Source organism: Grammomys surdaster, unplaced genomic scaffold (assembly GCF_004785775.1).
Source record: "Grammomys surdaster isolate TR1022 unplaced genomic scaffold, NIH_TR_1.0 262, whole genome shotgun sequence".
NCBI classification, from domain to species: Eukaryota; Metazoa; Chordata; class Mammalia; order Rodentia; family Muridae; genus Grammomys; species Grammomys surdaster.
Window position 1 is genome coordinate 931,635 of NW_021604703.1, and position 22,485 is coordinate 954,119.

At 45.5% G+C, this 22,485-nt stretch overlaps 2 protein-coding genes across 4 annotated transcripts in view; one reads left to right on the forward strand and one right to left on the reverse strand.

Annotated features, from left to right (window-relative positions):
* The window catches only part of Glra1 (glycine receptor alpha 1), an 86,729-nt gene extending 80,794 nt beyond the window's left edge, over positions 1-5,935 (forward strand). Inside the window, exon 9 of one of the 3 annotated variants that reach the window (XM_028775936.1) lies at positions 5,058-5,935. In XM_028775936.1, coding sequence (XP_028631769.1) covers positions 5,058-5,348 — 291 coding nt within the window. In that variant the 3' untranslated portion in view covers positions 5,349-5,935. Of the gene's footprint in view, positions 1-5,033 lie in introns of all 3 variants that reach the window. The other 2 variants (XM_028775935.1, XM_028775937.1) reach the window with 2 other exon arrangements.
* A 9,183-nt stretch (positions 5,936-15,118) lies between these two features.
* G3bp1 (G3BP stress granule assembly factor 1) overlaps positions 15,119-22,485 on the reverse strand; it is a 33,221-nt gene continuing 25,854 nt past the window's right edge. The window contains exons 9-12 of the mRNA XM_028775916.1: positions 22,095-22,206; positions 21,839-21,967; positions 21,210-21,319; positions 15,119-20,446 (exon numbers count right to left, since the gene is read on the reverse strand). Coding sequence (XP_028631749.1) covers positions 20,237-20,446; positions 21,210-21,319; positions 21,839-21,967; positions 22,095-22,206 — 561 coding nt within the window. The 3' untranslated portion in view covers positions 15,119-20,236. The remainder of the gene's footprint in view (positions 20,447-21,209; positions 21,320-21,838; positions 21,968-22,094; positions 22,207-22,485) is intronic.

Genomic DNA, 22,485 nt, shown 5'->3' on the forward strand with positions numbered 1-22,485 from the left:
GGAGGGAGGGAGGGAGGGAGGGAAGGAGGGAAGGAAGGGGGAAGAAAGGGAAGGAGAGACAGAGAAAGAAGAGGAGAGAGGAGGCTGGAGAGCTCGCTCTGTGGTTAAGAACACAGGCTGTTCTTACAAGAGGCCAGGGTTTGAGTATGAGGACTATCATGTCAGCTCACAATCACTGGTAACTCTAGTTTGAGATTCAATGCCTTCTGACCTCAGAGGACACTAGATACATACATACACACAGGCTTTCACTCATGCACATAAAATAAACATCCTTAGGTGAGAAAAATATATAGAAAACCACCTTGAGCCATGAACTTCTGGCTTCACCTGAAGCACTTTCTGCCTCCAGCCGAACTGAGTACCCATTCCCATGTGTATCTGTGCAATGGAGCTGCCCTTAGGCAGAGCACACACTCTCCAGATCCACAGTTCAGTTTACTTCATCTCTCCTCCATGCACAGCTGAATTAATGTGACCTCATTCACAAAGGCTCTGCACTTGGCCTAAGTATCAGAAGCCAAGGATAGTTAACTGGACCATACTCTGTGTGGAAGACCTCCCATTGGCATCTGGATGTGACTTACACTAGAGACCTACTGATCTGGGCTGCAGAAATCTCCCATGAGTGAGAAACAGGCTTAGGAGCTCCTGGTGGCTAGCTCTGGCCTGGATTTCATTCGGCCAATGATCTGAGCCAGGGTCCCCAACTCCCACTGTTTTTCCATGTTTTTATATGTTGCCTCATTTGCTGGGCAGAAGACATCTAATCTTCCAAGTCCTGGCCCACCTCATTAGAAGGATCATTAGGACGTGTCTGTGGGGCCTAGACTCAGCAGGGGCTCCAGATCCCTCTGGTGGATTCCACAATCTATGTCCCAATTTTCTGTCCCATCCGCAAGCATCTCCCAGCAGATGAGCACGCACATCCTGCCACCTGCTGGTTGTAATAGGAATAGCAAGCCTTTTCCAGTCATTGCTTGGGCATTTGCTTTCTCCAGGATACAAGGGGTCATTGGCTGGCTGGATGGCACCAAACCTTCTTCCCTGCCAGTGTGAACTACATAAGGAAGGAGAGCATAACTCTCTAAAAATGTCTAAGAAAGCAAAATTTGGTGTTTCCCATGCCAATAGAGCTCCTTATGTATAATGGGTATCATGGTGGTGCTCCTGTTTGTCTATAGGTGGATAACTGTATACATTAGATACTATCCATTTATTGAAGTGTTCATTTCTTTTATTGGATTTTTGAGACAGTCTTGTGTAACCTAGGCTGACCTTGAACATTGTGTGTGTATGTGCACATGTATGTGCATGTGTGTGTGCATGCATGCACATGTTCTCTAACAAGGGCCCTGTCTGCATGTACAGAAATCTGGAGATCAGAGGACAACTTGCAAGAGTCTGTCCTTTCCTTCTATTGTGTGGGTCTTAGAGATTGAACTCATGTTTTGAGACTTAGCAGCGGACACCTTTACCCACTGAGTCATCTCACTAGCCTATACTTACTTTATTCTTTTTTTAAATTTTTTAAAATTTATTCTCTTTTATTTATGTCTGTGAGTATTTTGTCTATGTTTGTGTGTATGCTTGGTGCCCAAAGAGACCCAAAAAGGGCACTAAATCCTCTAGAACTCGAGTTAGAGACACTTGTGAGCCACTATGTGGGTGCTGGGAACCAAACCCAGGACCTCTGCAAGAACAGCCAGTGCTCTTAACTGCTGAAGAAGCCATCTCTCCAGGCTGGCTTCTCCTTGGAGCATTCAGAGTTGCTCTCAGTTTTCTGTGCCTTAGTTCTGAGTTAGAGCTGCAGATGTATAGAGACCATGTACACTTCTGTGTCACACATTACTACACTGTCTGCACTGATGCCGTGTTATGCTGTGTGGTGATAAAGGCCATACAAAAAAGAAAACAACCATTTCTGTTCCCTACCTCCTAACAGTAAGGGCAAGTTTATGTTTAGGTGTCATAAAGTCCCAGGCCCCTTGTTGGGTCCTGTGTCCTGGGAAGTTTTGGCTTCCCCCATTCCCCTGCTTGGCCTTGGTCTGAAGCCTCCATCACCTTCCTGGCCACAGGCAGTGCTTGCTCTCTGCCCATCTGCCCTCGTCATATGATCCACATTCTCTTTCTTCTATCATGAATACTGGACCAGATGCAGTCATTGATAATAAATGTCCTGATCATGGGCCGTGTGTCTAATGCAGGTTGCAACCCCACTTAGACAAACCAATGGAATGAAAAGAAGAAAAATTTTAAAGGGTCTTGGATGGACTGGAGAGCTAGCTCAGACATTAGGAACACTCATAAGAGGATCCAGGACTTGTAGAGAATTAATCTTGTAGAGAACCTAGCTTTCATTCTCAGCACCCACAATGGTAAACCACAACTGTCTGTAACTCCAGGTCCAGGATACCTGACACTCTTTTCTGGCCTCTGAAGGCACTACATGCCCTTGGAACACAAACATACATGCAAAGAAAGCATCCATGCACAGAAAAATAAGTCAATCTAAGGTTTTTTTTAAAAGGAGTCTGGGGGCTGGTGAAGATTTCACTTATTGAAGAAATAATTTTACTAGGTTTTGTGCTTCTGCACCAAAAACTCTGTATGTTCAATGTTTGTTGCATGTAAGGGTTTGTGAGTTGGTTTCTTGCTGGGTTTGGGGAATCAGGCTTCGTATACTTCAAGCTGGCCTCTCCATCTGGTAGCTAAGCTCTCTGAAACTCTCGCTTCTATTTCCAAACACTGGAATCTCAGACTGCACCATGGCTGCACTCACAGAGCTTGCTCTCAAACACAGTGGTCCTCAGCCTTCCTAATGCTGTGACGCTTTAGTACAGCTCCTCATGTTGTGGTGACCCCCAACTGTAAACTTTTTTGTTGCTACTTCATAACCGTACTTTTGCTACTATTATGAATTGTAAATATCTGTGTTTTCTGACACTCTTGGGCAACCCCTGTGAAAGCGTCATTCAACAACCCCCAAAGGGAGTCTCGACCCACAGGTTGAGAATTGTTGCTCTAATAGGAGAAGTAATGTCAGCAAAGGAATTAGACCCCAGTGGGATCAGAACTTTCCCTCTGGGGCACTCAAGAGAGCACTCCACGTGGCAGCTACTCTGTCTTCGGGAGCTCAAGAAGGGCAGCAACTACGTGGGGGGCTGGGGCTTGGGTTTGGAAGCAGAAGTATAGCAGAGAGGATAACTTGAATTGAACCAAAGAAGAAAAGTCCGACATCCTCAAGCATGAGAGAATGTTTTGGGGTGATTGATAAATAATATCACATAGAGAAAGGCATGAAGTAAAATAGAACAGGTGGACATGCTCCAAAAAATCTGAGCCCTTCTTTAGCAGTGGAAGAATTTAATTATCCTGAGGGCAGGGGCAGCTACTAGGAAGTTCTGATTAGAGCCAAGCATGGTAGCACACAGCCACCATCCCAGCATTTGGGATACTGAGGCAGAAAGACCGAGACATCCAGCTCAGCCAGATGGTGGCAAGCCCGGGGTGGCTGGTTTGGGAAGATTAGAGTATCTGCTCCTGTGATTCGTTTCTTACTCACATCACTCCTGACTTTCAGGGAGCAAGCAAAGACAGAATCTCTCTCCCGGAAGCTCTTGGTGTCCAGGAGGGCAATGTGGGCTGGTGAACCTTGCCAGCAACACACATTGAATTGGCAGCTCAACCTCAGTCAAAACACTGGCCTTGGCCTGGGGATATGTTATAGCCACTAATATGCTCATGGATTAAGTGTTAGGACCAGAATCTTAGAAACCTCCTATGTGCTGTAACCTGTCTGTGATCTCAACTCAGGGGAGGCAGACTTCAGGGATATCTGGAGCAAGCTGGCCAGTCAGACTAGTTGAACAGGTGAGCTCTGGGTTCAACTGAGAGACCTCATCTCAAGAAATAAAAACGAGGGCTGGAGAGATGGCTCAGCAGTTAAGAGCACCGACTACTCTTCCAGAGGTCCTAAGTTCAATTCCCAGCAACCACATGGTGGCTCACAACCATCTGTAATGGGATCAAATGCCCTCTTCTGGTGTGTCTGAAGACAGCAACAGTGTACTCATATACATAAAAAAATTAAAAAATAAATAAATCTTTAAAAAAAAGAAAAGAAATAAAAACGAGGCTCCGAGAAGATACTTAACATCAACCCCTGTCCTCTAAATGCATATACATACACCCACACATGCGCATGTGCACAGTATGAACACACACACATGCTACACACATACACACCCAAAACAAAACAAACACACTGGCCCTTCAGTCTCATTGTGGAATGACAGGTTAAGGGTACTGACCAGGGCAAGCTTGAGCAGACTGGGAAAGGGATGAACCACTAGAGCATGTTACAAAGGAGAAGTCCACCAAAGCTGGCAGAGATGCAGAGCATATGGGAAGTGGGCTGGGGTCAGAAAGGTAAGTTGGAGCCAAATGACAAAGAGCCTTTGACAAGCCTACGGAAACTGGAAGACTGATGGGGGTGATGGTGTGGGAACGAGAGGCAGGAAGAAGCTATGGCTTCCCTGGCTGGTAACATGGGAAAGCCAGGAGCTCTCTGTCCCTTCCCGGGCCATCAAGGGGTGGGAAAGATGGGAAGGATGCAACAGAGGCAAAGCAGGGGATGTCTCCAAACCATCCTCTGAAACTCTAACCAAAATCCTAGGCCTACTCGATGAAACCTCCAAAGCGCAAAAAGCCTTGAAAAGAAACCTTAAAATAATAGGCATGAAGAAGGAACTTACCTGTCTGAGGTCACAAGTCAGTAAATGACAAAGACTCACACCCTGGCACAGAGCTTATGCCTCAAAGCCTGTAACCATTCCCATCCCCTGGCTTGCATCTGTTTCAACATGTGAGCGGCGCCCCTCTATAAGGCTGAACTCCCCAGCCAGCCAGACTGCCTCCAGCAACTAGGGACACAAAGCCTGAGAGGCAAGGGAGGATCAGATGGCATGTCCTGGCCCCCCAGGGGAGTGCCTTGCAGGGAGGGTGCCCAGCCCTTGTCTTATTTTAAGTAGAGCCCCATGCTAAATCTGTTTCAGGATGATGAGGGTGGAGAAGGCCGCTTCAACTTCTCCGCCTATGGAATGGGCCCAGCCTGTCTGCAGGCCAAAGATGGCATCTCTGTCAAGGGTGCCAACAACAACAACACCACTAACCCCCCTCCTGCACCATCCAAGTCCCCGGAGGAGATGCGGAAACTCTTCATCCAGAGAGCCAAGAAGATCGACAAGATATCTCGCATTGGTTTCCCTATGGCCTTCCTCATCTTCAACATGTTCTACTGGATCATCTACAAGATCGTGCGGAGAGAGGATGTCCACAACAAGTGAAGGCTCTGGGGTGGGGTGGGGGGCTGGGAGAGGGTGGTGGGAGGAGCACAGAGGCTGGGAGCCAGGGGAGGAAGGAGAGAGGGAGAAAGGAAGAGCACACACCCATCTCCCTCCACCAAGTGCAATAGAAACCACGGGGGTGGATACTTCCAGGGTATGGCAATATCCATCTAGCCTCCAAGGGCATGAGGTGGGAGGGCCTTTTTGAATACAGCAACTAGGGACCATGAGGGGTGGGTGGGGGTCAGGGAGGGGATTGGGAAATCACAGCTTTCAAAATTCAAGTCCATTGGGTTGAGGGGTGGGGGGGTTCCTGTTTGGAGGTCAGTGCTGCCTGCCCCAGAACAGGAAAGCAGTGTAATATATAACATTTAACCATGCTTAACATTAATGCAAAATCTACCAGAACAAAAGATACATCTCTTAAATCAGCCTAGTAACTGCTTAAACTTTTAAAGTCCCCAACGTGATGGACAATATTTCCCAGAGTAGAAATGGACAGAAATAAGCTTGCTGTGGTATGTGCCCCCATCACGCCCTTACAAATGCCATGTGTATCTTTAAACTGACCCCCGTGGACACATGCCAAAAAAAAAGCCATTCCGCCTCTGCTTCGAGAGGGTCACATGACACAGACATGGGTCTCAGAGATGGATAAAGGTGGACCGACAGCAGGAAGTAACTCAAGAAGAGGACCATTGCAGAAGCCCTCGGATGGAGACTCCAGAAAACCACAATGGGCACCAAGCTTGTTCCTCTCGCTTCTGAGCTTCAGCACTGGCCAGACTCAGTGCCAGCCCTACAGCCGTCATGGTCTTCTCATTGTATTACCAATATGCAATCTTTTTTTATTTAAAAAAAAGTAATAATCTCAAGAAATAATATGGGGAGAGACTAAGTGTAAACCCATGGACTTTTTTCCAAATCTCTATTTTTTTTTTTTGGAGAATCTCTTTGAGACTGCAAGGAACTGTGTTATGGGAAAGGTGAGCAGAGCTGAAACCTGACCCAATTGCCAGGCGGGGAGTCAAGCTTGAAGACTTGAAAGGGTGAAGGCGGCGGCGTGCATGGGAAGAGACGGTGATATTTAGAAAGCCCATTCATTATATTTTGACATTTCATACATCATAACATGGGAAGTTTTGGGGAATGACCCCATTATATTTTTATAAGCTTTTTTTTTTTTAAAGATGCTTTGCACAGCTTTAACGTGTAGGAAAGTTAGACAAATATTTCTCTTTCCTTCTAACTCTGAAGTGCCAGAATGGTCCCAGACTAGCCAGGGCATTCCAGGGGAGAGCAACAGGGATGAGCTAGGTTGGGAGAGAAGGTTCTGCTGACGAATCTGGATTTGCACAGAACCACCATGGCACAGAGCCTGGAGTGAGGCATTGCAGGTGCCATCCTGTGTGTCATGGCTAGTACTCGGGAGTTACACTTCTGTCCTAGCACTTTACTGTCTTGGCCTTGAGCCAGAGCTATAGGTAGGATAGAGATTGGTCAGTGACAATCAGTCCGGAGTTTCCTTTGTATCCTTCGAGCTAGGGAGCTCAGGCAGATGGAAGAATGGAATGAAGAGATGATGCCTACCTGCCCCCACCCCTTGTCCTCACCCACCATGCACTTTGCCTGGGGAATTTTCCTCCCTTCCCTATGGCATCAAAGCTAATGCCTAGATGGGTCTAAAAGACAAAGCCAAGATAAAGACCAATCGATTTATGTCTAGAAAATGCACTATGAAGCCAACAGGATGAGACTGAACTGTTGGTATTCCACCAGGCCCAAGGTCAACTGATCCGTGCCTTCCCTCCTCTTGGACTGTCCAAACCAAAACGATGATGCATGTTCTGCCCCTGGATGAGGAGCACAGGACACTTGTTTATGGGAAATCGTGAGCAGTGAGAGTTCCGAGAGAAGGTAACTCTCATCTGAGGTGGTGTTTTACTGCCACAAAGATATTCAAAGCAAGAAAAGTGAAAATGGCCTTGAAAAGCCAGAGTTCAGGATGGAGATGCCAATGTGTGCAGCCACAAGCATCTTCCTCAGCACAAGAGAAGGAATCTTGTCACTCCAGTTCTGTGTGTCTCAGGAGAGGCCACAATTAGTCCTTTCCAGCGGCACTTTATTCTCTTTATTTAAGTAATAAATATTTGTAATAGAAAGTAATCAACGAAGGCCTCTCCTTCCTGTACTTAGACTGAGTCAAGTCTAGGTGAATGGGCAACCACGGGAGGCACTGGAGTCATCAGAGTCCGAGCTGAGTCATGTCTCGCTCACAATAAACCATCCAGCACCTTCCAAAGCAGCCTCCATGGAAAGCATCTGGAATCACCCTGAGACAGAGAAATCGATGCAACATTTGCCCTATCTGAGCTGGGCTCCTAGGCCCCCATGTCACCATTTTGGAATGATCCATTGTGAGCTGCCTGGCCAAGGTGACAAATCCAGCAAGCAATGGACTCAAATCGTGGAGAAATGTCACTGAACTCCTTCAGACTATAAACAAAGAGAAAACCTAAATCGAGCCTGGAGTCAATACACAGAATGGTGTTGGGTCAATGTCCAAGCTTTGGTCTCTCTGAGTGCACCATGGAGAGAATGGGACTGTATCTGATCTCTCCCCAGCTCTAGCTGCTGTGACTCTATGCTTACACTGAAGAACTTTGCACAACTGAAGACTTACCATCCTTTTGACTTCTCAGGGCTCCGCGCAAGCATGTAGATTTATGCACAGGTGCACTGACCCACACAATTCCTGTTGTTTCTCTTCCTTAGAAAAATTGCAAATTTGCTTTTCCTCTTGTACCACTTTTAATAAAAAAAACCAAAAAGAGAGGAAGAAAGACACTGGAGGAGTAAGGAAGGAGAGAGGGAGGGAGGGAAGGAAGAAAGGAGGGAGGTAGAGAGGAGAAAGGAAGGAATTTAAACTATATAATTTAGGCCAAAGGTTCAGGGTGACCCCGATGAACAGGGCAAAGCTTTCTTAATTTCCCCTTTAGGTTGAGCACAAGGGAATATGTGCCCTGCGATTACAGATGCAAGATGGGCAGTTCAGTGTGTGGAAATATGTCATACGTCTATAACGAGAATGGCTTACTGGTTTTTTGAGCCCCTCCCCAGTACAGACTGGTGCTCATGCGTACTGTGAGACTTGGAAAGGAGTGGATGACTCAAACACAAGTCCAAAGTTGAAGCTTATCCCAGGAGCCAGGTGGGGGCACCAACTGCTTCTCACCCTCTGGGCTTGCAGGATCCCCCCCTGGTTTTCGAAAGAAACAGACCCATTCTGCCCTCTGCTGGAATTTCCTAGCACCTGCAAGTCCCTTCTTAGCAAAGGCTCCAGTGGAGTGTGTGTGTGTGTGTGTGTGTGTGTGTGTGTGTGTGTGTGTGTTAGAGAGAAGAGTTAATTAGTTCAGTCTAACTATTTCCTTTTCTAAACTACCAATAAATAAGAAAGTAACCCCTTTCAAAAGTGTGCCAATATTTACCATGGCATTTTTTTCATACCTGGGAAACAAATAAATGAGACTGTTGGTTCATTCCCTCCAACATGTGCATCTTTACAAGCATCATAGAAAGAAGTGGTGTCTTGCAAGGTGCCAAGACGTTAGATGGTAGGGCAGGATGGCACCCCAGTTAAGATACTACTGCCATTGATAATTGTCTCTTATGCAAATTAGATTACTTACTTAATTGCAGCATGCTGAACCCAAACGGGGTTATCACAACCCTCACAGCAACTACATCCTCTGGAGAAACTGACAAGCAGGATGTATCCTTTTCAGGGCCCTAAGAGTCACAGACATTTCCCAGCCAGGATGTAAACCCAGTCCAGAGCAATGAACTCCACACTGGAAGCTACCAATATCTATTTCAGAAACATCTTGAGCCCTTTCTACCCACTCTCCACCATTAGCTCTGCCCAGGCAGGTGATGCTTGGCTTTCTTGGGACGTTTCTTCGACTGATAAGTGGTCAATAAGTCTGTGAATGGGTGAATCCATTTCTACCCACTGAATCAACCAGACCGAAATGTCACTACCCAAGCAATCAGGAAGCATGTTCTTTAAATAGAATATGGATTCTGTTCCCTATTTTAGAAGTTTGAAGCAAGAGCCTTCTTATTTTCCTCTACTTCTATGAAACCAGAAACAAGAATCTGACAAGAGAGGAATATGTGTGGCTTGCTTTAATGGCTCAACCATGAGAACTCTGTCTGCACAAGGAAAACATATATCCAGGCAAGAGTTTGCTCTGCTGAATTCTGACATCCCAGTGACAGAGAAGACACCCTTGAGTAGGTCAAAATTCCCAAAGGGGGATGTGTGAAAAAACTTCATTGGAAGAGTGCTTGCCTGGTGCAGGGTTAATGAAAAGAAAGCCAGACAAGGGATGCATGACTGACAACAGAATTGGCTTTTATTAAGGAGAAAAGCCTGTAAAGGGGGAGTGTAGTGTAGGAGGCTGGGTACTTACAGGGCAGAGAAAGGGGTCCCACCCATCACCCTAAGGAAGCTCTCTAAACCCAGCCATGGGGTTCCTAAGCAGTCAAACTCCAAAGCCCAGAGTTCCTTTAACATCCACTGAACATAAGGAGCCCAAAGCATACAATAAAAATCATGGGAGCCAAAAATAACTAGCCCAGAGAGTATCCAGGCCTGGTCCCACGGAAGACGGGGAACTGAGTTCTGAGACTAGCTGGCATTCATTTACCTCTTCCATGTATATGGGGTTTTTTAATGATTTATTCATTTTTCTTTCATGTGCATTGGTGTTTTGCCTGTGTGCATGTCTGTGTGAAGGCGTCTGATCTTTGGAACTGGAGCTACAGACAGCTGTGAGTCACCATGTGGGTGCTGGGGGTTGAATCTGAGTCCTCTGGAAGAGCAGCCAGTGCTCTTAACCACTGAGCTATCTCTCTAGCTCGTGTGTGTGTGTGTGTGTGTGTGTGTGTGTGTGTGTGTGTGTGTGTGTTTAACATTCAACAAATTATTTCATCTTCTGTGATCCTGGAGGAACCCTAACTTCCCAAATTGTTGATGAGCATAAAATTGAGGAAATCAAATAATCAATGTTTCTACTATTGAAAGCAGAATATAGATGAGATACTGCACTAATATGAATCTGACAGCTACAAATCAAAAGTGTAGATCTTTTTGTCTTAGTACACCCCAGCATATGAACGTTCAACATCCTAGCTACCTCGCAAATCCTGGTGAATGCCATCTTTAACAAAAGAATGAAGATCTTGATCAAAAGCCGATGTTCACCCATTCTTGTCTCAAAATGTAGTCCTAAACAATATAAATCCACTAACCCATCTTCAAGGTTAATAATCTACTAATACAGCTTGATACACAGGGGACCTGGCTGAGATGAGATCACGGTGGGGTTACTGAAGTTTGGAGACAAAGAGAAGTACAGTGGAGTGAGAATCACAGAATTGCTGGCATTTGGAGGATACAGACTTGGAGGATTCCTTACTGTGGTCCTGAAGAGCAGGGGAATCCTTGTGCCAGAAGTGCTTGGACTTGGCTAGAGTGAAGGGTTAGGACACAACTACCTTTCCTGAGGCTTTTCAAAGTCTAGACTTCCTTTTACATCCACTAAGGAGGAAGAACAACAAAAGGCGCAGGAGTCAGAGATAAGCATCGTCTTCTCTAAGGGCTGAATTTGAAATTGAGCAGAGTGAGACGTGGTGCGGCTGTGAATAATTCAGGTGGAGATGCAGTGACAATAGGCGGCAATGGTGCTGAGAGTGTCCTGGGGACAACTCAGGGGGTCTGGGCACAGCCCTGAGCTCAAATGCTGAAGACCATGTCAACCATTGACTATCTGATGGTCTCGACCAGTTAAGCAGTCAAATGGTTTATCCCCTGTGGGACAGTTACCTGGCTACTTGTCCCAAGCAAGTGTTTGAGGAAAGGAAAAAAAAAAAGTCTTCAGATAAGAGCTGACTGGGATTGAAATACTGACCAATGTTCCGGTAAAGAAGGGATATCCAGTGACTCTTCACTTTCATCCCAGATCTAGAAATGGAAGAGAGAAAGGGATTACAAAAGAAATCGTGTAGACAGTCACCTCACTCTCACCATGAAACAAACACCCTAAGAACTAAATAGCTGCAGCCTCAACTGTGGCCCTTCAGCTGCACCCCAAAGCTAGAGTGTTGACAAAACAGGCCCATAAACTGGAACCCAGGGACATGTTAACTTCTGCCCTGAGAGACCCCAGATCACCCCTTCTGTGTAGTAAAGTCAGTTTCGCTCTAACTGGATTCTAGTGAAGCCCGAGTCTGGCTCCGTGGGTCTCCACAGGAAAAGTACATACTTGGCTATGAATGTTTCAGTCTGGATAAAGCAACTTGGCCTTAGTGGGTCAGAGAATTCTCTAATATTATTCTATGCCACAGCCAAGACTAAAAGATAACCACATGTGACATTAAAACAGAAAGAAGTATTTGCAATTTTTCTATGACTTTCTTTTTACCCTCCCTACATGTGCTACATTGAGTCTGGAAGTGGCATACTATGAAAGCTGAGCATCCAAATAAAACAACATAAGAGGCAATGATTGAAGCTCTAAAATTAGCATGGGAGATGGAGGATGCCACAGAGAGGGGAAGAAGTAGACTGTGGTGTGTTGGAAACCCAGCTGAGCAGTCGTGTAAGGAACAGGTGACGTTTCCATAGATTGGATGGGGCAGTATCAGGCAGATTGAGCAAGAGCTGAGATCTGGAGGTAAAATAAAGGGACAGTTAGGAGAGGTGCCCACTTACAGTACATACCACAGATCAGGTCTCATTAGGCAGTTTGGCAGAAGAGAGCAAGAAGTTTCCATCTCCTTTCTAACTCCCAGTGTCCCCTGTCTGCTCAGCTTCTTCTACACTTCCCATGGGAGAACCCATTTTTCCTTGATCTGAGAAGCATATAAACCAGTCCCTGGCAACTCACATCTTAAAAGGCATAGATTCACCCCATTAAGTGCTGAGAGTTTAGGAGGATGGGATTCAGGCTTCTTTATTCATGTTGTGGTATGTGTGATGCATGTGTGTGCGTGTATGTGTGTGTATAGAGGTGAGAGATAGCTGTATCCATCTTTTACATGGGTCTGGGGATCCAAGCTCAGTCCCTCAGGCTTCTGCAGCAAGTACTTTTCTGACTGAGCCCTGAAAGTTGTGATTCTGCAAAGAGCATGTCATGAACAATGACTGGGAAGGTTCTTCCTGGAGCAGTCAGCTGGTGGCGCGCATGATGCAGACAGTGAAGACTTGGGCTTCTTTCTGTTTTCCTCATGTGGTGCTGGAGATTGAAACTATGACCCTTGACATGCAATGCTATCACCGAACATCCCTAGAGGTATACTGAAGGTGTTTCTACAGCCAATTTGTTTCCAGGCATTACTTTGTTGATCTAACTGAAAGGCAGACCTAGAGGAAAAGAAGTCTAGGATGTTGTTTTCATTCTTAGCTGTATCTAAAAACCACTCCCCAACCTAGAGACAATTTATTCCAGGCACAAAATCAGAAGAAAAAAAATAGGATGGAGGAAAAGACACAGACAGGAGCCAGAGGCTGTCACATCATCACAAGTGCACATGTGCACACCAAAGGGCAGGTTTCCCCGACCTGAGGAACTCACCTTTCTTCTCAGTGGCAAATTTAGGATGGGTATTTTGGCAGACTGGTTCATACTGTCTCCCTTCATAAAAGACTGTTCCCAAGTCTTAGCTTGAATGTGGATCAGGGAGGGCCTCACATAAGCTGCTAGACACGTTAACGTTCTCCATGTTAGATGCATCTCTACCTCATGTTAAAAGACACTGTGCCCTCAGCACGCCAGTTTCGCCAGAACGGCATCAATGAAACTGAGAATTGGGCGAGATAAATTGCACAACATTTCAGACCCATCCAATTTCATGTCACAATGATTTCATCTTCCAGTGCTGGAGCCATGATAATATCACCACTAACAAGTTACAGTGAGACAAATGGGCTGGACTCCAAGGGGGCTCATGTTGCTTCTTCCTCCAACTGAACACACATTCAATGCCTACTACATGCTGACATGCATACTCACAACAACAAAGGGGCAAGGGGCATATCCTCTTTTCCTTTAAAGTAAACAGAGTTCTGTTTACAAAAGATTGATACAGCAGAGGAAGGCCTCAGTGGCCTCAAAGAAAATTTGAAAAACTGGACAAAATACATGTCTTCAGTTGCCATAGGCTTGAAATAGAGTAAATCACAAAGTGACCAAGACAGCCAGTTGTGTGGTGAATCCCTGTAATTCCAGCACATGGTGGCTGAGGTAGAAAGATCTGACTGTATAGTGAGTTCCAGACCAGCCTGAACTGAATAGTAGGATCTTGTCTCAAAAACCAAGTGGTCAAAACAAAGCATAAGTACTTTGAAGACCTCTTGTTGTCAGAGCCCTGTTAGGCTCCATGCAAGTACTTGACAGTGCCAGTCATTTTGCCTTGACAAAAATGAAGTGACTCTTCAAACAAGCCAAGGGGCTTCCAAACCAGATCAGACTGGCTTTGAATATGCCTGGGTTGTCAAGTGCAATGCTGGGTTTGCAGGGTTCATCTCAGACTTGGTACGTTCCCGCTTCTCATCTGGACTACAGATGCATTCACTAACTTGATAGTCTCCCAAAGGAACTTCCTGTGGGCCTGGGAGTCACCTCCAAAAGACACGCCCTTTGTGGTCACTAGTTCATCCATCTAGGTATTTGCACAGAGCTAACCGATCTTAAAAGTTCCCTGGCTTGGCTTTTTAGACAGAACAAACTCCAGATGAATCTTTGGATAACTTTACATTTCCTTTTTCCCTCCCCCCAAAAAGCTAGGTTTCAACTGAAATGTGTCACAACGCTCAAGGGAGAAAAGTCAGTCCCTTACAACAGTCAACGCTGACTCCCCAGACATTGCAACCCTAGAACAGAAAGGCACTGTGCCACCCTTCCGATCACAGTGCCCGAGTGGGCGTGGGGTCCATTAGAGGTAAGATACCTACACTGTCTAAGTCCAGAGCATACAAGAGCTGTGCTGGGCTAGGCACTGTGGGCTGGGCTGTAAAGGGCTTGCTCACCCATGACGGGAGAGGTTTCCACAAGCCACATAGACAAACAGATTGAAGAGTTTGCAGTCCAGGGGCAGCTCTAATTAATTGACCTGGAAAATTGGGTCCAAATAACTCTCACGAAAGTTCCTCATCCTTTCCCAAAAGAGAATGTGACTGTGTGTTTTCTATGGAAACTTCTTTGTATATATGTATAAACTAGGTATGGCCTTAAAGCTGCAGTTAAGGATCTGTCTGGCTCCCACCTTAAGCAGCGTGCTAAGCAACCGCTTCCTTAAAGTAATATTTTTACCTCTCACTGGACATTCAACCTTGAAGAAGCAATTCCCTCTGGCCCCTTGTCCTTTTTTTTGCATGAAGTCATTAAAGTTATGAAAGGGTTTGTTTTGTTATTTTTGCTTTGTTTTGGTTCTGGCTTGTAAAAAAAATCTATTTCTGCAGTTTGAAGATGGAATGTAAAATTTCTGTGCTGTATATAGAAATATATTTATTGAGCCATCCATAGACACATATCCATGCCAATTCTAATGGAAAAAAATTAAAGTTTTTCTGAAATTTTCTGTGGTTAACTCCTAATTGTTAGACTTCTGAAACCCTACAGGTACCCCAGAGGGAAAAAAAAATCTATGTGCAACCTGAGAAGCATTTCACTTGGAGAACTTCACATTGAAAAAAAGAGAATTCATTTGTTCAGCCATGAATATTTATTGGTAGGTACCACTGTAGGTTAACACAGGCGGCTCACTCATAGACCCTGCCACAGGGGGCTTACAGTCTATGGGGCTGGTGAGAGAAAACACGTATCGGGGATACAAGGCCAGGGTTGTTTCAGATTCTGGAGGTGGGAGGGGTGAGCTGGGAAATCTGTTGAGGTAGTATGATGGGATGTAACTGAACCCTGGATGCAGGAAGGAAGGAAGGAAACTGACCACTCTTCTAGCAGGGTGGAGCTTGAGTACTGAGCTTGTGAGAAGTCAGTTGTTCTGCAGGGACGATGCCTAAAAGGGACTAGGGACAAGCAGGAAGTTTTAGACCAGGGACTTCTCCCTCACACATGCTCCGCCTCCCAACCCCCAGCCTCCCAAGAATTTTCTGTACTGAAATGTCACCAGGATCTGAAATTAATGGAAGGCTACCCCTCCCCCCCAGTCACTGACTCAACCATCATGGGGACTTTAAAGTGTCAGTTCTCAGTTCCTTAAGAAGTCACAACCTAATCCAGTGGTAATTCCAACTCCAGGCTGAACCATGAGAGAAGCAGAGTCCTCTAGGAAGACCCTGCTTATGACAAGGAATGAGACAGAGCTACAAACAGACAAACAAAATGAAGGGGGAAGTGAATCTGTTCACTTACAGTGCTCAACAGTGACAGGTCTTGACAAAACCCAGCATGAGACAGAGAGGTGGGGGGGGCACACAGGCACATGTGCAGGGAGAAGGCACGTGAAGCTAAGGTCTCAGAACACTCGGGAGTATCAATGAAAAGAAATGGTGGGTTCCCAATACATACATGGCATATACATAGCCTGGCAACAGGGCATGCTTCCACCCAAAACGCTGCCCCTGGGGCAAAACCACCAACATACAGAATACAGCATGCCAAAGGACCTCAGAAAAAGTGACGGCCAAGCAAAGCAGTGTTGGTGTGCATCTTTAATCCCACCAGGCAGACAGGTGGACCTCTGAGATTGAAGCCAGCCTTGTCTACAGAGCAAATCTCAGGATACACAGAAACCCTGTCTCCAGAGAAACTGTTCTGTAAAGTAAGGACCTGAATTCAATCTCTAGAACACACCTGGTGTCACATGGAGGCAGATGGGTGGGTCCCTGGAGCTCACTGGCTTAATCACAGCTTAATCAGAGTAACAGGTGAGAAGCCTTATTTAAAAAAAAAAAACAAGGTAGAGCCCGGCATGTCGGTGCACACCGTAACTACCAACATTTCAGCAGGCAGAGGAAGACAAATCTGAGTTTAAAAGGAGGGCTATGTAGCAAGTTCCAGAACAGATAGGAATACACAGTGAGACGTCTCAAAAGACAAAAACAAGCAAAAAAAAAAAACCTATAGTGGACGACTCCTGTGGAACCCTCAAAGCTTCCACGGACACACACAGAACCACCTGTTCCCTTCCCCACACCTCACAAAATGCAGCTTGCTGAGACAGTGAAAGCATCCCTAAAGGTGGTCGGGGAGCAGCTCTGTAGAAGGCAACTAATGAGCTCACTTAGCAGGGGCCTACCGTGTTCTGAATGCCACTGCAACTCGGGTCTTCAGGGTGCCAATTCCCCCGAGACATAGCCAGCTCTCGGGCACTCGAAGGACGTGGGCTCCTGACTCAATACTGCAAGTGCTGCCTGAAGCCCTGCCTGCTCCCGGAAGCTCTGCTGACTCAATTGCTTCCCACCATCTCTTCCCCTTCTTACTGTGCCATATTCCAAGGCAGACATGAAAACTAAGTGGGCCACACTGGTTTTGCTGGATTGTTCTTGAGCCAGGCTTTTGCTTTGTAATCAAGGCTGGTTTTGGATTCACAGTCCTCTCACCTTGGTCTCCTGAGCACCAGGATTAAGCCTGTGCCACAGGCCTTATTTCAACTTTACAACTCCCACTGTTCCAAAGCAGCAGTTGAGACTGCAGAGCACAGGAATACCACCTCACAATGAAAGCAAAGATAAGTTTTGGTTAAGATTTACTTACTTCCAACAGGTCTGAAAACAGAGACTCGTGACTAAAGAGTATCTTGCTGCTCTTCCAGGACATAAGTTCGATTCCCAACACCTATGTAGGAGGGCTCTCTCACCTGTAACTTCAGCTCCAAGGGGCCATGAGCGTCCTCAGACACCTGTATACATGTGGCCAACATTCACCCAAACATGTACACATAAAAAAAAAAAAAAAACTAAAGAAAGACTCGCTTGGCTAAACTACCCATCATGGGTCCTAGGTCTTAAGCTCAGTAGTAAAGAACCATCCACTGAGTCTTCCCTACAGATCAAATCTTAATTTGACATGAGAAGGTCAGTCACTTCTGACAAAGCCTGTGCTTTGTGTGACCATGAGCGCCTCTGGAACTCCGATGTAGGCATCATTCCATGGTATCACTGACAAGACAGATTCTGAGCAGTGCAAAATGTCCTGCCAAGCTACGGCCCTTGCCCTTCAAAAGCACACTCCCATCCCAATGCCACTGCCGGGAAGTAGGGTAGGGCTGAAGCAGTTCCCTAACCAGTCACAAGCAACAGGGGTGTACTGCTACATCCCTATACTAACGCATGCACACACACAGACAGACATGGCTGTTCTGTTACACATTTATCTGAGGTAGAAGAGAATGGGCCTTTCATATCCTAACCCACCCACAGGTTGTTCTATTTCTCAGATCAATCCAGATCATCCTGTTACCCATGGTCTCCAAAGATTAAAGGGCAATGCCATGCTCTCTCGACTCCTTACCCTGCACTGCAAACGTTAATCAACTCATCAGGTAAATACTCCTGACTAGGAAGATTTTTTTTTCTAAATGCCAAGACCTAGTACTTGTGAAAATCATTTTTAGATTCATCCAAGGTACTGAAACTTTTAGTAAATATTGTATGGGCCAGTCTAGCCTTGAACTTGAGATTTTCCTGTGCCTGAGGCCTCTAGCATCAGAGAATATACAGGCCTGTGTCATTAGGTAACACTTGGACTTTTCTCAGAAGTAATGTGGGGTATCTTTTCTTTGCTGCCCTTTCGTCTTGTTTTTTGACAGTCACACTATGCAACCTTGGTGGGACTGGAACTTGCTTCACAGACCAGATTAGCCCACAGAACCACATGCTTTTTTTGCTCCTGAGTGCTGGGATTATCGTCATGAGCCACCAAGCCTGGTTCAGTTGACTTTCTTGTCACCATAAGCTTTATTACAGGACATGCTGCACATGTTTGCATTATCGCTGTCTGACACAATGAAACTGACCCCAAAACAGTCATGTGATCTGGTTACCTCAGTTCACAAGCAGATGCTACCAATATTCAGATCTGTAAGGTACTGAGACCAAACCTGACAATCTCACACCGTTTTCAACCCAACTACCCTTTCTGACAACAAAACCAGAACACATATCTGTCTGGGACAGTTCTGAGACAGTTAGAGAGCTAGGGAGACGGCTGAGGCTAAAGCACTATGTCCAAGTATGAAGATCTGACTCTAATCCCCAGAAGCCACAGGAAAGCCAGACATGACAGCACATGCCTAAAATCCCTGTGCCCTTACAGCAAGACAGAGAGGCAGACACAGGAGCCCATAGAAGCTTGTGGCTTATGGGCCAATTTCAAACAGTGGAATATAAGGCCTGGCTCCCAAGATTTCCTAACTTCCACAAGCATGCTGTGGTACACCCATGTATAAAGACATACACATGTACACACACACACAAACACACACACACACATGAACATTAGGAAAAGTTAAGTTTGACACTCTGGTTGCCTACAGACTAATAATGACTTGCCCACAGAAGCTTGTGTGGACAAGACCTTCTTCACCCATGTCACACACAGCACTCAACACACAACACTGGGAAGTGAGTTTTAGCAGTCTACATTGCCAGATGAAGTTTTCTTCCAGAAATATTTTAATAAAAATTGGCCTTTTTCCAAAAAACACCCACTGCATGTCCATCAGTAAAAGAGAACCGTAACAAAATAGAAAATTTACCATATGGCTATGATTTAAAGAAAAAAAAAATGCAGACCCTGGAGCACATTAGCCAAGTCCGATATTCAACCAAATTTTTCTTATGGCCCACCAGGAACCCAGACAGACAGCAGAATAGAGTGTGGCGCACAGAGCCACTGAGGTCACAGGCCTCACAGAAGCACCTTCCTCAAAAGCATCCCAGTCTGAGGCGTGATTTTAGGATAAGGCAGAACAATGTTAACACGACACATACAGGTGATCAAAAAATTCTACAGTTCCCCCACATACTCTGAATCTGAAAACAAATCTAGAATCTTTATTACTTTTCTTTAGACAATTGCCAGGACTGGAATCAAAGATAAATAGAAGGCACAGTTTTGCTTGGCTTTGTTATCAGATTTGGGGGTTTGTTTTCTCATGGGAATTTTTTGTCCTTTTTTCTTTTTTCTATTTTTTTCTTTTTTTTTTTTTACAAATACAAATAAAACATGAAAAACTCTACCTCAAAAAAATCTAACAGTTCAACAAAAGTCCTTAGCTGTGTTCTAGACATTGACAGGCTACGTCACAATTTAAAATCCAATGGTAAAAATGGAGGTTTAGAATTGTTTGGTAATCACATGTCAAAAGAACAAAGTTCTGGAAACACCTTTTATTCAGTTAGCCACACCAGCAGGGACCCAGTGGCAGTTGCCAAAAGGCAATTTTTCCACACCAGAAAGGAGTCGTGTCTTGATTTTTCCTGCTTCCAAAATGTTTATCAAATCCTGTGTCTCCCAACAAATGAAACATCCATTGTCAGTGATATGCTCCTCTGGGGAATGGCCGTGAAACTCCAGTCTGTGTATGCAGCGTGAGCAGGAAGGTCAGTCTTTCCTCTTCTTCTTTATAAATCTATTCCTCCTAAAGTATCATTCCAGAAAACCGGGAATGAAGGACTAAAGGGTCAAGGGAGGAAAGGGGTTTGGGGAGCACACACCATGAACACAAGCGAAATTAAAATTGTACAAACTCAAGCAGTTTATAATAGACTACTCCGAGACACCAAAGGCTGGTTGAAGGAATTCACCATTCTGCAGGAGCCGGGGCTGTGTGCTGTGTGGAGATCTGAGCCAAGCAATTCACTGCCTTGGAGTTGTAATCCCCCTGCCCACGCCAAAGCCTGGTTTCTGCACCATGCCTCCGCGGGGAGGGCCTCTCATCCCACCACTTGGCCCACCACGGGGGCCTCCAGGTCCCCGAAGGCGGTTATCCCTTCGGTCACCTTCCCTGGCAGCTCGAGTCTTCTTCTCTTCCACATTCAGGCGGACTGCGCCTCGGAACATGATGGGCTGTGTGAGGACCAAGGAAAGCAGACACTCAGATCAGCTCCTGACAGTGACTATCAACTGAGCAAAGCCACCCTCCAGAGCAAGCAGCTTTCAACCAACTAGTTCTCACAAACAGGAGCTCATAAAACATCTTTCTGTGTTACTATTGCATGCAGATGTGGTGAACAGTGCAACAAGTAGAAAAACGCCAATTTAAACAGCCCTGAAGCATGAGTGTCGTTGTACTAATGACTAAAGCAAACTTCAATAAACACCATGACATAGATGCCTCCTCCACAGCTTCGAGAATAAAACTTTCTCACATACTTAGGCAAAATACTTGTACTAAGCAAAAACATTATGAAAATGACTTAAATAAAATTCCTTGAGTCCTGCAATTTAGGGGTAAGAAAGTGTGACATGGCCTCCTAGCTAGAAAACGACACTCAGTTACACTAGTGATCACACAGTAACACTCAGCAAGCCAGTGCAGAAAACCCCACCCCACACACAGACACACAGACTGAAGGGAGTGCAGCACAGTGAGACGGAGGAGAGAGGGCAGAAGCACCTGAACCATCGTCTCCTGCCAGCACAACTTCTAGGAGATGAGCCTGGACAGCCAGAAGCCTTGGAGTTATCAAAAGAGGTAACTCCACTTTTGGGGAATGTTTCCCACTTTTCTCATCCCTAAGGCATTGCACACACACCTAGCACACACACATACATGCAAGCAAAAACCACAAACATAACACACACACACACAAAATGCAAATTTGCTTACCCTATTATTAAGGACCTTCTGAACGGGTTCAGAATCATCAAACACAACAAATCCGAAATTGGGTAACTTCCCGCCACTGTTGATGCGCAGCTCCACCACATTCCCATAGTCTGCAAGAGCAAAGCACTCGTAACCTCTGCAGACACCCAGCTTACCCAGCATGCAGCTTACATCAGACAAAGATGACCTATGAACTTGAATGCAGTTGACTGCTAAAATGTCATATTAAAATGCAAAATAGAGTTCAAATGCTCCTTAGATGAATACTTTATAACTCAGATCATTAGTTCTTAAAGCTATGGAGTTTGTAAATTTCAAAGCTTAAAGAACTGATCCAAGTCGACAAGGCACTGTGTCTCACTTGTTCCTTGTATACCGCTGTAAAGGAATTTTATACAACACTGTAGCGTGCCTACAACTCATGACACTGAGGTCAAGGTGGAATTTTCCACTTGGTGTCACGATCAAGGGAAGTACCAGTTATGACATTCGTTATTTTAGAGTAAACAGCCCAAAGTTCACCGTGCCCTGGTCTAAACAGACCATTAAGACCTAACACTACACCTGTGCCTCTCCTAGGTGGCACTTCCTAAGAACTCATGGTCATACTGAGAATCATTAGCACCTACTTTGGAAAAAATCCTTCAGTTCCGACTTGTCAACCTCATGTGGCAGGTTCCCGATGAACAGCTGGTGACTGTCAGGGTGCCTCACCATCCTTCGAGGTTCCACATCTCCTGGTTCACCAGCCTCACGGACTTCAAAGACAAAACAGACTCTCAGGGATTCTTCATAAACAAGTTTCCTTCTGCTCAAAACCAAGTCATTCCACTGCCTCAGCCAGGCCCGAAACCACCCCAAGCTACACATCACCAGGGCTCTTACTTGGTCGGGGTCCTCTCTGAGGAGGGATATTAATCCGCTGCTCTCGAACTCTCTGATCCCTCTGAGGTCTTTGTGGTGGAATCTGAGAGTCAGGCTTAGATTCTGGACGGGGCTAAAAAGGATTACAGATTAACCTTTGTGAGAAGCCAAAGTAGTTTATCTGATCTTAATTTTCTTTTAAAAATTTCCAATTTACTATGTGGTGTGTGTGTGTGAGAGAGAGAGAGGGAGGGAGAGAGAGAGGGAAGGAGAGAGAGAGGGAGGCCCTGTGCGTGCATACCACACACATACAAATGGGTCTCATGTGACACCTCAGGTGCCTTTGCACCCTCAGCCACCTCACCAGCTCTGTCATCGGTTTTTCATTTTCCTTTTTTTTTTTTTTTTTTTT